At 42.9% G+C, this 15,685-nt stretch overlaps 1 protein-coding gene across 1 annotated transcript in view; it reads right to left on the bottom strand.

Annotated features, from left to right (window-relative positions):
• Positions 1 to 15,685, bottom strand: part of rpn1 (ribophorin I) — a 30,952-nt gene that overhangs the window by 5,694 nt on the left and 9,573 nt on the right. Inside the window, exons 2-8 of the mRNA XM_072581787.1 lie at positions 14,623 to 14,687; positions 10,350 to 10,656; positions 9,128 to 9,337; positions 6,938 to 7,130; positions 6,157 to 6,256; positions 3,938 to 4,076; positions 3,009 to 3,128 (exon numbers count right to left, since the gene is read on the bottom strand). Of these exons, the coding sequence (XP_072437888.1) occupies positions 3,009 to 3,128; positions 3,938 to 4,076; positions 6,157 to 6,256; positions 6,938 to 7,130; positions 9,128 to 9,337; positions 10,350 to 10,656; positions 14,623 to 14,687 (1,134 nt within the window). The remainder of the gene's footprint in view (positions 1 to 3,008; positions 3,129 to 3,937; positions 4,077 to 6,156; positions 6,257 to 6,937; positions 7,131 to 9,127; positions 9,338 to 10,349; positions 10,657 to 14,622; positions 14,688 to 15,685) is intronic.

A 15,685-nucleotide genomic window follows, 5' to 3' on the forward strand; every position in this document is an offset into this window, starting at 1 on the left:
GTGCAGGGAGGGTGGGTTTTGGATTCCTGGATAATTGGGGCTCTTTCTGGGGTAGGTGGGACTCTACAAACAGGATGGTCTTCACCTGAAGCAGAGTACCACCAATATCTGGTTGGGGGGGGGGGGGGGGGAAAGAGGTGGTGGATCTGCTAATGCTCTTCAAGTGGGTAAGTGGGTTTAAACTAAGTCAGCAGAGGGATGGGTACAGAAATTGTAGTTCAACTATATGGAAGGATGAGAGCAGTGAAGTCAGAACTAAGATTTCAAGGTCGCAAGAAGACACTGGAAGGCAAGAAGTTGGTTTGAAATGTGTCTACTTCATCGCCAGGAGCATCCAGGATAAGATGGGTGAACTTGCAGCATGGGTTGGTACCTGGGACTTTGAATGTTGTGGCCATTTCAGAGACATGGGTAGAGCAGGGACAGGAATGGTAATTGCGGCTTCCAGGATTTAGATGTTTCAGTAAGAACAGAGAAAATGGTAAAAGGAGGTGGCATGGCACTGTTAGTCAAGGACAGTATTATAGTTGCAAAAAGATGTTTGGGGACTCCTCCACTGAGATTAGAAACAAGAAAGGAGAGGTTACCCTGTTGGGAGTTTTCTATAGGCCTCCAAATAGTTCCAGAGATGTAGAGGAAAGGATAACAAAGATGATCCTCGATAGGAGCGAGTGTGACAGGGTAGTCATTATGGAGGACTTTAACTTTCCAAATATTGACTGGGAATACTATAGTTCAAGTACCTTAGATGGGTCAGTTTTCATTCAATGTGTGCAGGAGGGTTTCCTGATATAGTATGTAGACAGGCCAACAAGGGGCGAGGCCACATTGGATTTGGTACTGGGGAATGAACCCGGCCAGATGTGAAGATTTGGAGGTAGGTGAGCACCTTGGTGATAGTGACAATTCAGTTACGTTTACTTCAGTGATGGAAAGGGATAGGTATATACCACAGTAAGGTCTTTGATAAGGTTTCCCAGGGTAGGCTATTGCACAAAATACGGAGGCATGGAATTTAGCTGTTTGGATCAGAAATTGGCTAGCTGAAAGACAACAGAGGGTGGTGGTTGATGGGCAATATTCATCCTGGAGTTCAGTTACTAGTGGTGTAACACAAGGATCTGTTTTGAGTCCACTGTTGTTTGTCATTTATATAAATGACCTGGATGAGGACAACAAAGGATGGGTTAGTAAATTTGTGGATGACACTAAGGTCGGTAGAGTTGGGGATAGTGACAAAGGGTATTGCAGGTTACAGAGGGGCGTCGATAAGCTGCAGAGCTGGGCTGAGAGGTGGTAAATGGAGTTTAATGCAGAAAAGTGTGAGGTGGTTCACTTTGGAAGGAGTAACAAGAATGCAGATTACTGGGCTAATGGTAAGATTGTTGTTAGTGTAGATGAGCAGAGAGATCTGTGTCCAGGTACATAGATCCTTGAAAGTTCTACACAGCTTGATAGTTGATAGGGTTGTTAAGAAGGTATATGGTGTGTTAGCTTTTATTGATAGAGGGATTGAGTTTCACAACTATGGGATCATGCTGCAGCTGTACAAAACTCTGGTGTGACCACATTTGGAGTATTGCATACAGTTCTGGTCACCGCATTATAGGAAGGATGTGGAAGCCTTGGAAAGGGTTCAGAGGAGATTTACTAGGATGTTGCCTGGTATGGAGGGAAGGTCTTATGAGGAAAGGCTGAGGGACTTGAGGCTGTTATCGTTAGAGAGAAAGTTAAGAGGCGACTTAATTGAGACATAAGATAACCAGAGGGTTAGATAGGGTTAGACAGTGACAGCCTTTTTCCTCAGATGGTGATGGCTAGCACAAGGGGACATAGCCTTAAATTGAGGGGTGATAGATATAGGACAGATGTCAGAGGTAGTTTCTTTACTCAGTAATAGGGGCAAGGAACACACTGCTTGCAACAGAAGCAGACTCGCCAACTTTAAGGGCATTTAAATGGACACTGGATAGGCATATGGACGAGAATGGAATAGTGTAGGTTAGATGGGCTTCAGTTTGGTTCCGCACGTCAATGCAAGATCGAGGGCCGAAGGGCCTGTACTGCACTGTAATGTTCTATGAATAATTATGAATCAAATCTGACAGCGAGTCACAACAAAAATTTGCTCAGAGGTTAGCTTTAAGAAGCTTCTTAAAAAGGAGAGCAAGGTACAGGTGCAAAGAAGTTGAGGGATGGAATTCCAGAGCTTATGGCCCAGGCAGCTCCACTGCTGGAACAAATAAAATCCAAGATATTCAACAGGCCAGAACTGAAAGAACACAGTGGTCTTTAAAGGTTTGTAGGTTCGAAGAATGATACAGATTGGGAAATGAGGCTCTGGAGGGATTCAGAGATTAGATGGGTTTGCGTTGACAAAGTGCTCTTGACAACCATTGACTGTTCCAAACTGCTTTATGGGTAATGAAGAACTTGTATAAAATAGAGCTCCCATTGTAATATTGGAAATATGGCAGCCAAATTGCACACAGGGAGATCCTACAAACAGCAACAGAATACCAATGGACTGCTTTTGTGTTTTGATGAAGGGATCGATAGTTATGAGATACAGGAGTACCTCTCTGGTTCTTTCTCAAAATAATAACTTCAGGATCTTTTATTTCCACCTGAAGGGGCATGTGGGGCTTTATATTTAGTGTTGCATCTGGAAGATGAACTTCCAACAGTGCAGTCGTCTTTTGGTACTGTACTCTTATCAGTCTTGATTTTTATTGGACTCAAATTCTGGAGTGAACCCACAACTTTGTAGCTCAAAGGCAAAAATGCGACGAGCTGGCAAAAGCACAAACTTAGTGGGAGGTTACAAAAACAACTTTTTGACAGTCTAGGAGCAAAATCTAGGACATAAGCACCTGTGGGTGATGGGGAACTGGAATTTGCAACAATAGGATATGGGCAGCTGAATTCTACACAAGCCAAACCTTTCTGGGGACCAACTTAACAGGCAGTCCCATGACAAAATGTCTTAATCACTTTAACAGGCTCACCTTTGTGATGGAGAAGTCCAATCGTACATAAATTATGACAGTGAAGAAGAGAATGTAGAAAGCTCCGACCACAAGCAGGGGCTCCTGCAACATCAGGATCCTGTTGAACGTGTAGTGGACCTGAGGAGCGGGAGAGAAAACGTGAACACAAGCCTGAGCAACTGTGGTCATTATTGCAGGCAATTTCCTCATAGGTTTCATGCAACACCCCTGCTCCTGCACCAAACCAATTACACCTACAATGGAGGGCACTGAGTCACACATTACCACGTCCTTGATTTGGTCCTTGGTCTCTGCAAAAGGTGACAACCCAGATGAGCCACCTGACAGAGAGCAGTAAAGGGTCTCAGCCAACTTTCACTGAGAGGAGAAACAAAAGTTCCTGGTCACAGGTCAGTGTCTACTGCTACAAACTACAGGCACGTCTATTCTTTTAAGCTAGACTGAGATGCCTTGTTAGTCAAACAGGCCACTGTTAAGCAATGTATTGATGCTCAGATCATGATGGATGTAGGTTCTGAATGTGAGCTGCACATCTGCTGGGGCTGTGGGGAGATGGAAGAAGAGAGGAGGGGAGGAGAGCAAGAGCTCAATAGGACACGCCTCATTCCCAAAGCCATGATGATCATTGTGTAAACCTGAGTTAAAACACCAGCCCAGGTAAACCCTTTTGTTAAATGGAAATGGCTTTGGAATGGTCCGTGGGTGGACAAACATAGCCTCACTATTACCAAAGTCAGGTAACTGAAAGGCTAAGAGAACCTGGTAGCGCAGACAACAGTTTCAGAAACATACATGAATATCACTAGTACCAAAACAGGAACCTTTTGCTCACTGTACATGATGCCAGTTCTCACCTTCCCACCCCACTCACTATATCAACCATGAGGTGCCACAATCACTGGTAACCGCCCATCTAGTCAACTTACTACAATATCCTGAATATGTTGCTCCACCAGGTTAGACTTGTGAGCAATAATTACAGGCCGTCCAAAAGTGTCCAGATAAGTGTAGTGATGCTCATCAGGCTTTCGATCTATCTCATATGGAGTGTCCACATGAATGTTCCTGTGGAATTGAAGGGCAAAATGAACTATTTAGAATTACGTGCTCAAGGCAAGGAGGATAATGCTGGAAAATGGAATTCTCCATTATTTCTGCACAGTATCTCTCCAACACTCCTAGGATAGGTGTAGTGCATGGCTAGATTCAGAGTAAAGCTTCCCTATCAAACACTCCCAGGTTAAGTACAGCAAAGGGTTAAATACAGTAATGCTTCCTCTGCAGTCCTCAAAAGACTCCCAGGACAGGTACAACACTGGACTAGATAAAAGGTTCTAACTAGATTGGCTTAATATCTGTCTCGGTCAAATCATGGTGCACCCCTACTACACTCCCTTTCTCTTTCTCTTTCTCCCACCAACCACCACAAGAGATTGCTCATTTCCCAACCAAACCTTTTGCAGTTTTGGAAGCACATTATCACAGCCTGAAAAACTGCATCTAATCTAGATGTATAACATCCACAATTTAAATGGTCATGTTAAAATTGTTATTCTGATGATATGTAGGGAATTTCTGCCCCTTTAAGCGGCATATATGATCCCGATGATGATGTGCAAATTTACAAAAGACCCTTGCAGCTATGTTATTATAACTTTGGCCAGGGTACCAAGACGACTTTTTCTTAAAATTTATTTGTTGAACAAAGGCATTGCTGGCTTCGCCAGCATTTACTGTCCATCCCTCATTGCCCCGAGAAGGTGGTGGTGAGCTGCTTTCTTGAACTGCTACAGTCTATGTGCTGTAGATAGATCCACAATACTGTTTGGGACGGATTTCCAGGACTTTCACCCAGCAACACTGAAGGAACTGTGATATATTTCAAAGTCAGGATGGTGAGTGGCTTGGAGAAAAACTTGCAAGTGGTTGTATTCAAGGGAAGACGGAACTCAGTTCCCTATGGAGATGAGGATTGTTTACAGCAGAAAAGGTTAAGAGGAGATGAGAAAGGCATTTGTAAATCACAAAGGTGCTGAGGGAGGAAATCAGGAGCAACGGTCTTCGGTGAGTAACAGGTCTTTCGGAACTCTGGGCGAATCTTGGTTCTCTACCTAACTCAAATGCCTTGATGAAACACATCTCAAAATAGTGGGAAAAGGGGGAGATCAACTTTACACATTCAAGTCAAAAAAATCTCTACGCTTAGAGGAGGCCAGACTCGAAAGATACTAGCCAGTAAATTTGTTAAAGGAGATGACTGAAGGCAAGTTTTAAGGAGCACCTCAAATGAAGGAGACAGAGTGAGTGGTGAGAGTTGTCTAGGGAGGAAACTCCAGAACTTGGTGCCCAGGTAGCTGACAACACAATCGTCCACTTTGGAGTGATGAAAATGAGGCGATCAAGGCAGCAGAATCTGAGGAACACAAATCTCAGAGGTACTAGAATTGGAACTGGTATGGAGAGACGAGAGGCAAGGTCATGGAGTAACTTAAAAGTAAGGATGAGAATTTTAAAACAGAATGATTGTTTAACTGGGAATTAATGTACAACAGTGAGAACAGGGGTGATAGTGAGTGTGCTGGTGAACACTCATCTGTCTGAAGAGTGCAGGACTAAGTTTGGCACTGGGCTAGAATAATGAGAGAGCCCTGATCAGACGTGAATATATGGGGATTGTGGTGTAGTGGTAATGTTGCGACATGAGTAATCTAAAGACCCAGGTTTAGTTTCAGGACATGGATTCAAATCCCATGGTAATTGGTGGAAATTAAACCAATAAAAACTTGGAATTGAAAACCAGTCCCAGTGATGGTGACCATGAAATTGTCACTGACCACCGTAAAAACCTTGTCCTTACCTGGTCTGGCTGACATGTGAGTTTCAGCAATGTGGGTGACTCTTAATTGCCCTGTGACATACCTTAGTAAACCACTCCGTTCAACAGCAATTAGTGATGGATAACAATGCTAGTCTTGCTAGCAATGCTCAAACCCCAAGAAAGAATAAAGGACATTGTTGGAGACCTGTGCTTACTTTGCTGGATGCAGTACGTAGAACATCCAGGAGGGACAATTCCAGCAGTCAAGAAAATAGTCAAAACAATTTCCAAATGACCCCCTTCTGTAACAGATGATCAATCACTTACCTCGTTCCCTCTGGTAGGATGAGTTTCACAGTCAGAAAATCAATTACTTGATCATCGAACACATGATCGACAAACCTCATCTTCAGTGCATACTGGTCACCTGGCAGAAGACAAAGTGTAACAGACATGGAATCAAATCAATTACAGCAACAGAATGAATACACAGTAATGCCACACGTGCTGAAGTGACCAATTTCAGTAGTGAAGCAGGCTCCAGGAATCGAGTGCATGGCGATTTAACCAAATCACAGCAGAGTTCGAGACGGAGTGAAGTACATCCCGATAGGTCAGTGAGTTCGTGCAAAATCAGGCAGTGAGAGCGAGGGGGAGAGAGACAGAGCACCCCTCACATACACACATCAATGGAGGTAGGCAGACTGATGTTATCCAAGGAAGCCTTGTATGGTGGATTCTGCCAACTCTCAATCTCATTTGCATGTGCAGGCCAATCATTTGGCAGAGGTACTACTTGGAAGGCTCAGCAAAATTTATTGTTTGCAGGAGAGCAGAGAGAAAAAGAAGAACTGGGCTTGTGGGGCATTTTTCCCAGAGTTAACAGGCTTCAATCTGACCCTCAACCCTGTCTCAGCCACCATCCACAAACATATTCCATTCAGGCTGATTATCATGGGTACCTCCACAAAGTATAACCAGTGGTAGAGTGCAAAGAAAATTTCCAGGTGGATGCTGTGTACAAACATCATACAAACATGCTCAGAACAAACACCACTCATTGTTTAGACCTCTCTTCCCCACTTAAGAAGTCAGGACTGATACTAACCAAGATTGTAAAGATACTCATAGCTGGGCAGGTTGTATCCAATGACATAGTGAGTCTTCCAGCCGCCAAAGAGTGGGAAACGTGGACGGACCTCCATCTCCACAGAATCATCCAGAACAATCAGGTGGCTGGTGGAGATGTTTCCAATATCATCACGATAGTATACGTCCTGGGCTGCAGCAGGCAGGATGGTCTGCAAGAAGCAGGAAATAGCACTAGACTCACTCCTCTTTCTGAAGAATATTAATGAATCAGGCATGCATACCTACAATTTTGAAGTTTGCAGATGATACAGAACTAAGTTGGGGATAGTGACAAACGTCAAAGAAGCAGAGCGTACGTGGTGGAATGGGTGAATGAGTAAGGGAGGAAATTCAACCTAGGAAAGGTCTGAGGCAATACGTTTTGGTAGGAGGAATGTGGATAGACAACACAAGCTGAATGATGTAATTCTAGAGATAGAGTTCAGTTCCACTGAGTAGCCTCATATAGATTACTGTAATCTTTTGCAGAACAGTATAGTACAAATGGACCATTCAACCCATCAAGTCTGCATGAGATATTTCACAAGGCAATCTAGATGGTTCAGTTTAATTCCCGAACCATTTACCCCATACCTTGCAAGTTATTTTCTTCTTGAAGTAACCGCAACAGTGAAACCAGCTAGCAAACTCAGTAGAGCATCACTGTTAAACAAGTCCTAATGAAGGGTCCTGCCCAAAGCGTCAACTCTCCTGCTCTTCGACCCACTGTGCTTTTTCCAGCTCCATATCTTATCAACTCTTGTTGAAGTATTTCTCCAATTCCTTTTTGAACTAATGAACTTGTATTCACCACTTCAAATCCTAACATTTAATTGTGCTTTTCCTTATGTATACTATGATTCTTTTACCAATCACCTGTGTTAGGTTATCAACCCTATAGCCATTGTAAACAGTTACATCCCATTAGATTCTCTATGTTATGGAAACAGGCTCTTCGGCCCAACAAGTCCACATCAACCCTCCAAAGAGTAATCCATCCGGACCAATTCCCCTCCCCTACATTTACCCCTGTCTAATGCACCTAACACTATGGGCAATTTAGCATGGCCAATTCACCTAATCTACACTTCTTTGGATTGTGGGAGGAAACCGGAGCATCCAGAGAAAACCCATGCAGACATGGGGAGAACGTATAAACTCAATTCAAGTTGCCCAAGGTGGTAATGGAACCTGGGTCCTGGTGCTGTGAGGCAGCAATGCTCACCACTGAGCCACTGTGCCACCCATTCTCTAAATCTTGCAAAACAACAAATTTCCAAGGAGAACTCAGTCTCTCCACAAAACTAATCTCTCATTTTAAACATCACTTTAATTGGTCATCCACAAATCCTGGTCATCCACGAGGGATAGGGGCACGGAACTCCTATAGATAACACAAAAACAGGAATAGCACAGTAAGAGAAATCCACTATCTACAGCAAAGGAGCATATGATCCATCAAAACCTGTCAATTAGGAAATAAAATCATCGGTTCTGGGCCAATCTCATGAGAATGCATGTCTACAAGTAGCGAGAAGAAGGGCTTATGCCTGAAACATCTATTCTCCTGCTCCTCAGGTGCTGCCTGGCCTGCTGTGTTTTTCCAGCACATTTTTCAACAAGTAGCGAGTACATGTCTAACAAGGAACGTACGTAAATATTTTCTGTAGCTTATCCAGTCGCTTACACGATGTGCTACCCATAATGGAATACAATGTACGAGTTACGTAGGACTAGTTTAGCCCTACTTCTTGGCTTTTGTACTCTATACCTATTCATGGTCCTAATTCCGATAGCATAAAGCCCAGGATCCAGCAAACCATGCCAAAAATTACCCTGCACCTTCAAGGATTTGTGTATAACCACCCTGAAATCTGGGTAAGGACTGGACCTCCATTCCTATAGTTATAGGATGAGACAGCACAGCAGGAAACCATTCGGCCCACTACATGTATGCTAGCTTAAGTAGGTTTTTCTGTAATCGATCCCTACACTCTTGCTATTTAAATCTGTGGAATTCTATAAAAAGACCAGCCACTAGGCCAAATGACCCAAGATATCAGTGTATCAACAATGCTGCAGCACAGTGTATTACGGCATCTCTTAAATCTCGAACGTGGCGGGCCAGCACACTGAATAATTGTTGTACTTGAGACATGAAATTTACCTTGAAAGATTTAACCGAAGAGATCCCACTGTCAGGCTGTCTCTGATAGTCATAGCGTGAGAATGGTCCCTTCAGGACTGCGCCGCAGTGTTTCAGGTCAATGGTCTCCTCTACAGCAATATTTCCCCAGTGTGACACTTCAATGAGACGGGTCATACTGACGATGGCCAGAAAAGGGCTGTTGTTCTCATAATGCACCCTCAGTGTATCCTGAAATGCCAAGGACAGATCATAGGACATGACATCAGCCATGAAACACAATCACAGAAGAGATCCTGGATTCTTGCCTTGTCTAAGTCCATCACATATGTTTCCAAAACACTTGAGCTACATTTTCTCAAATATTTTGGCAGTATAGAACTCAGTCTGGAGGGAACAGGTTTGACTGCTTGTTTCATGTCTCTGGCACTGTCACAATGTAATCCAAACCAGATCATGTATATCTGCCAAGTTGCCAATCTGAGTCAGGGGTTGGGGCAAGCAGTTCTTCACCATAAAGGGCATATCATTTCAGACTCTCAAAACGTGTAAGAGTCAGAGATTGAATAAACAAATGCAAATTACCCCAGACCAATTACTTGCTTTGAGCAAATTGACAGTCACATTTGCTGATATAACAATGCTCTTAAAAACCAACTACTTGATTTGCAAAATGCTTTAAGATATTTCTGAGACATGCAATGAACAAGCTTTTCCATTCTTATAGAAGCTGATAAACTGAAATCTATTTACCACGGAGGCAACAGTACCAAGGACAACGCTATGCAAATGTCACAGCCAAGAACTTCAATCAAGCAAATAGGGTGTCTATGCTGAATCTTATCCAATTACTCCACTCCACTGCTCTTTCCCTGCAGTCTATGATTCATTTCAATTTTCTCCGTAAAATTGACCAGGCATTTAATATGGTACAATTCTGTAATTTCTGATCTTATTAGACTCTCCAGGCACAGTCACAGCAGAGGTTTTTCCAACAGATGGCCAAACCACTATAAGCAGCATTGCCAAACATCTACGCAGCTCTACAATAAAATTAAAAATATGCAGGAGATACACATCCAAGTTAATTAGAGTAGGTAATGTGCTGGCTGGTCACATCTCTAAATCTTAATTGATAAACTATGCAAGCCCCATATTTTGTATGTCAAATTTCAGTCCTGGAAATTAGATATACAGGAAAAAGACAAGGTGATTGGTGAGGGGATAAGTGTGTTATCCTCACCTGGCTGAAGCCAGCGATGTCCTTGAAGGGTCCATAATCAATGGTGTCTTCAGATTTGCTAGGATTACCAAGCTTGGTGTAATTTTCAATGTTCTTCGAAGCAAGCTTGACCCGAGTGGTCTGGGTCTTGGTGGGATACGGCGAGTAGAAGTAATGGCTGCCCTCAAAGACGACAAATTGCTTCTCAGCCTGGGCAATGTGGGTTGGGAAAGGCTGCAAAACGTGTGTGAATGTGGATTCAAGTGCGAGCTTGACTTTGGCACCAGCAGCCAACTGCGTCCCCAGCTTAACTTTGAAGAACTTGCCACTGCAAATAAAATAGAAAGTGCTCAGATAGATCCAAAGAGATTCTTTAGACCACAGGACACAGGAGCAGAAATAAGGTCATTTGGTGCATCGACTCTGCTCCGCCATTCAATCATGCCTGATAGGTTTTTCAACCCTATTTTCCCGCTTTCTGCCCATAACCTTTGATCCCCATGATAATCAAGAACTTATCTGTTTTAAATATACTTTAGTGCACACAATCCAATCCACAAATTTTCGACCAGTTAATCCAACAAGGCTTTAATGCCATAACATACTCTCGGCTTTCCAGTTGAATTCATATTTATAACAGAGTAATTTTCTTGGCCAAAGATGTATGGTATGTTGGCTTTCGTTAGCAGAGGGACTGAGTTTAAGAACTGCGAGGTTATGCTGTAGCTCGATAAAGCCATGGTTAGACTACACTTGGACTATTGTGCTCAGTTCTGGTCACCTCATTATAGGAAGGACATGGAAGCTTTTCAGAGGTTGCAGAGGAGATTAACGAGGATGCTGCCTGGACTGGACGGCAGGTCTTATGAAGAAAGGTTGAGGGAACTAGGGCTTTTCTCATTGGAGTGAAGAATGGTGACAGGTGACTTGATAGAGGTGTATAAGATGATGAGAGGCATAGATAGAGTGGATAGCCAGAGAATTTTTTCCAGGGTGGAAATGGCAATCACAAAGGGGCATAATTTTTAAGATGATTGGAGGAAGGTTTAGGGGAGATGTCAGAGGTAGGTTCTTTACACAGAGAGTGGTGGGTGCATAGAATGCACTGGTAGTACAGTCAGATACATTAGGGACATTTAAGCAACACCTGGATAGGCACAGGGATGATAGTAAAATGTCAAATACATGGGTTGGTTTGATCTGAGAGAAGGATAAAAGGTCAGCACAACATGGAGGTCCGAAGGGCCTGTACTGTGTTGAAGTGTTCTATGTTCTAATTCACAACAAGGGCTCGGAGTCCCATATAGACTACGCAGGTAAGAGTGGCAAGGTGTCTGACTGATTTTTTTTTTAAACAAAAGAAAGTCTTGCTCAATCAGTAGTCAATTTTCCTCAGGCTCTATTTCCATGAGTTTCATAACTTTCCCTGTTGGGATATGAACTCTAGTCTGACTACACAACTGTTCCTGATCATCTAAAACAAAAATTGACAGGATTTGGGAGTCATTGGCTAGGCCAGCATTTGCTGCCCATCCCTCTCCTTCAACTGTGTAAGGGGATTCCAGGTTATTGACGATGACAAAAAAAAGGGAACAGTTGGTATCTGTCAAGTGAGGTTGGTGTGTTACTTGGAGACTGGTGGTGTTTCCAAGCACTTGCTGCCACCGAGTCGAAGTGGGAGATTTTAAGGATTTGCAAGGTGTTGGGGAACAAGCCTTGGCAAGTTCCTGCAGTGCATGTTGTATATGGCATACATTGATATATATGGATAGAGAGCAAAACAGGATTACAAAGACAAGTTTAAATGCGGAAAATTGGAAGGAAGTTTGAATGGAGCATTAACACTGGCACAGACTGGTTGGGTCAAGTAGAATATCTAGCACAGATACATCCCACGTGAAGGATGTTAGAATGGCGGGGAGAAATTCTGGGAAGAAGGGCCATGATGATTCAATGGCAGAGCCAATAATGGTGGGATAGAGGTAAGTGAATAGACGAGATCTTGATCTAAATTACTCTGATCTCACTGCTTCTAATATTACTGAGACTAATACCCACTATGCAAACATACTACATTCCAACACATGACACTCGTAATTTCAGAATTTGTCATTTTGCTGAGTGTTTGTCATTGTTCAAATGGATAAAATGCAAAAAAACCCCCACAAGATATACACTTAGGATCAGCAGTTGGCTAGCTGACAGAAGGAAGAGGGTGGTGGTTGATGGGAAATGTTCATGCAGGAGTTCAGGTACCAATGGTGTACCACAAGGATCTGTTTTGGGTTCACTGCTGTTTGTCATTTTTATAAATGACCTGGATGAGGACGTAGAGGGATGGCTTAGTAAATTTGCAGATGACACTAAGGTCAGTACAGTTGTGGATAGTGCCAAAGGATGTTGTAGGTTACATAGGGACATAGATAGGCTGTAGAGCTGCGCTGAGGGGTGGCAAATGGAGTTTAATGCAGAAAAGTGTGAGGTGATTCACTTTGAAAGGAGTAACAGGAACGCCGAGTAGTGGGCTAATGGTAAGATTCTTTGTAGTGTAGATGAGCAGAGAGATCTAGGTGTCCATGTATATCGATCCCTCAAATTTGCCACCCAGGTTAATAGGGCTGTTAAGACGACATACAGTGTGTTAGCTTTTATTCATAGAGGGATCCAGAACTATGAGATCATGTTGCAGCTGTACAAAACTCTGGAGCGGCCACACTTAAGAGTATTGCGTACAGTTCTGGTCACTGCATTATAGGAAGGGGGTAGAAGCATTGGAAAGGGTTCAGAGGAGATTTACTAGGATGTTGTCTGGTATGGAGGGAAGGTCTTACGAGGAAAGGATGAGGGACTTGAAGCTGCTTTCGTTAGAGAGCAGGTGGTTGAGGGTGACTTAATTGAGACATATAAAGATAATCAGAGGGTTAGATCCTGTAGACAGAGCCTTTTTCCTCAGATGGTGATGGCTAGCACGAGGGGGCATAGCTTCCAATTGATGAGTGATAAATATAGGACAGGTGTCAGAGGTAGTTTTTTTTTAAACTCAAGAGTAGTAGTGGCATAGAACGCACTGCCTGCAGCAGTTATAGACTTGCCGACTTTACAGGCATTTAAATGGAATAATGTAGGTTCGGTGGGCTTCAGATTGGTTTCACAAGGTGGTGAAACCATCGAGGGCCGAACTGTACTGCGCTGTAATGTTCTATGTTCAAAAGTCAGAATAACCGCAGATAGTGAAGATCAGAAACAAAAATATAAATTGCTGGAAAAACTCAGGTCTGGCAGCATTTTGGAGAGAAATCGGAGTTAACATTTCAAGTCCAGTGACCCTTCTTCAGATACCTTGATGAAGAAAGGCTTTTGCCTGAAATGTCGATTCTCCTGCTCCTCAGATATTGCCTGACCTGCTGTGCTTTTCCAGTGCCAGACTTTGACTTCTTCAGATATATACTGTTACATTTCACAACACCCTAACAGCAAAGATGATAAACTAAACATCACAACTTCTCTCACCTTGTTACTATGAAATAAGCTGCATGGCAATAGTTTCTCAGAGAAGGGAACATTACAAACAAAATAAATGCAAGCCCTCCAACAAGGAAGTGGGCCAGCAGTAGAAAGAAATTTCTGAGACTGTTCACACTCAGTTGCCAGTGACTTTGCCGAATGGATTGTATGACACCTGGTTGAGAACCTCTGGCCTAGTTCACTACAGCAACTTCCCAGTGTCCACTTGGCTAAAAAGAGAATTTGGCAGAGATGGGCATAGTAGGAATATTACAACTAGTCTTAAATCAAGCAGACAAGACAATGTGGAGAAATTGCAAGGGGGCTGTCAAGAAGTGCCAGCAGTGTTAGCTGCATAATTTTTTTTTGGTGGAGTGGGGGTTGTGATTCCCAAATCTGTAATGACAGTTGTGTAATGCAGTAGGGTCCAGAAAAGCTAGTGCAGAGGTGCAAAAAAAAAATCACAGCTGGGCCTGTTAGCCAAGTAATGTCAATAAAATGGTCAGTACCCAGAGCAGCCAATTTGGTGCAGTGAATCATTTCCACTGGCTGACCAATCAGCTAATGAGTGCCATTCATCTGAACAGCAGCAATCATTGGCCCGGACACAGCAGAACTGTAGAAGTTCCTCCTTCCTTTCTCACTTGTCTCATGTCCTGAACTAGTCAGAGACTGCTGAAGCCTGCTTTATATAGTTAAAAGTGCAGATTTTACCAGGTTAAAGTGCAAATAAAAGTGCGAACCCTTTGATAGGGAATAGATACAAACAAGATAGAGATAAGTCACTTACCTCTGGCCTGTGACACGCGTCTCTTCCAATACCAATGAGGTTTCTTCTTCATCATCAGTTTTCAGCTGGATAAAATGAGAAGTCAAATTAATTGTAAAATGGAGTTCAAAGAATTAACAAACCACCCCCCCCCCCCAAATAACTTAGAGTCAAAAATAAGGAATGGTGAAAACAGTAGGGACAAAAGGCTCATGGTAGAATATTACAGACATTAGCTTGATACCTCAGTCTAAGGATTGTGCTCCCACTCTCAGCTGCAGTGCACGGTTTATTCACTGCTAATTTGCTCCCCATTTCCCTGAAGGCACTGACTTCCAGCTGGGATGTTGTCTCACTGCTACAAGCATCATTTGCTCCTCAGCCAAGTGAACAATATGTAGGGATCCAGATACTAATTTCAACAAGTTTTACAAAGGGATGAAATCTGTCCATACAGAATACTTTCCACCACTAGATAGAAATCATTGGTTTCTTCCATCTGTTCAACACAGGGTTAGAACCACAAACATGAAAATAATTAATAAATTGGCACAGCCTAAGAGTAAACAAGTGCATTTCAGACAGACATGGCAAAGGACTTGGTTTAATACTTCACCCAAAAACCAAATCAGTTCAGCAGCCTCTCCGTATTGCATTGCAATCTCAATCTAGATAACATATCCAAGTCTCAGAAATATCACTTGAATTTTCTGAGATCAAGCACAAGTGAAGCAAGAAGGACACTGTTCAACAGTGTGCCGATTTTAATAACTCTGCACAGATTTAGGAAAAAGAAAGGGGTTACAGAAGGGCTCAGTCCTGCAGCTTCTTGGTAATAATATACTACAGGGACCAGTTGTAGTGAACAACAGGGGTCCACACAAGCCATTGACCCATACAAGAAAAAGTGTGATGCTAAAATAAGACAAGTAGCCAGACACTAGGTAAGAGAAACAGGCATGAAGAGTTAGCATTTATTGAAATCTGTCGGTTATAGCACGGAATAGTTGAGTTTCAGAAGGAAGGAAAGTAGCTGTTAAGGACAATTCAGCAGTTTGGACACAGACCACAGCATAAACTAATA

This window comes from Chiloscyllium punctatum, chromosome 12, assembly GCF_047496795.1.
Source record: "Chiloscyllium punctatum isolate Juve2018m chromosome 12, sChiPun1.3, whole genome shotgun sequence".
NCBI classification, from domain to species: domain Eukaryota; kingdom Metazoa; phylum Chordata; class Chondrichthyes; order Orectolobiformes; family Hemiscylliidae; genus Chiloscyllium; species Chiloscyllium punctatum.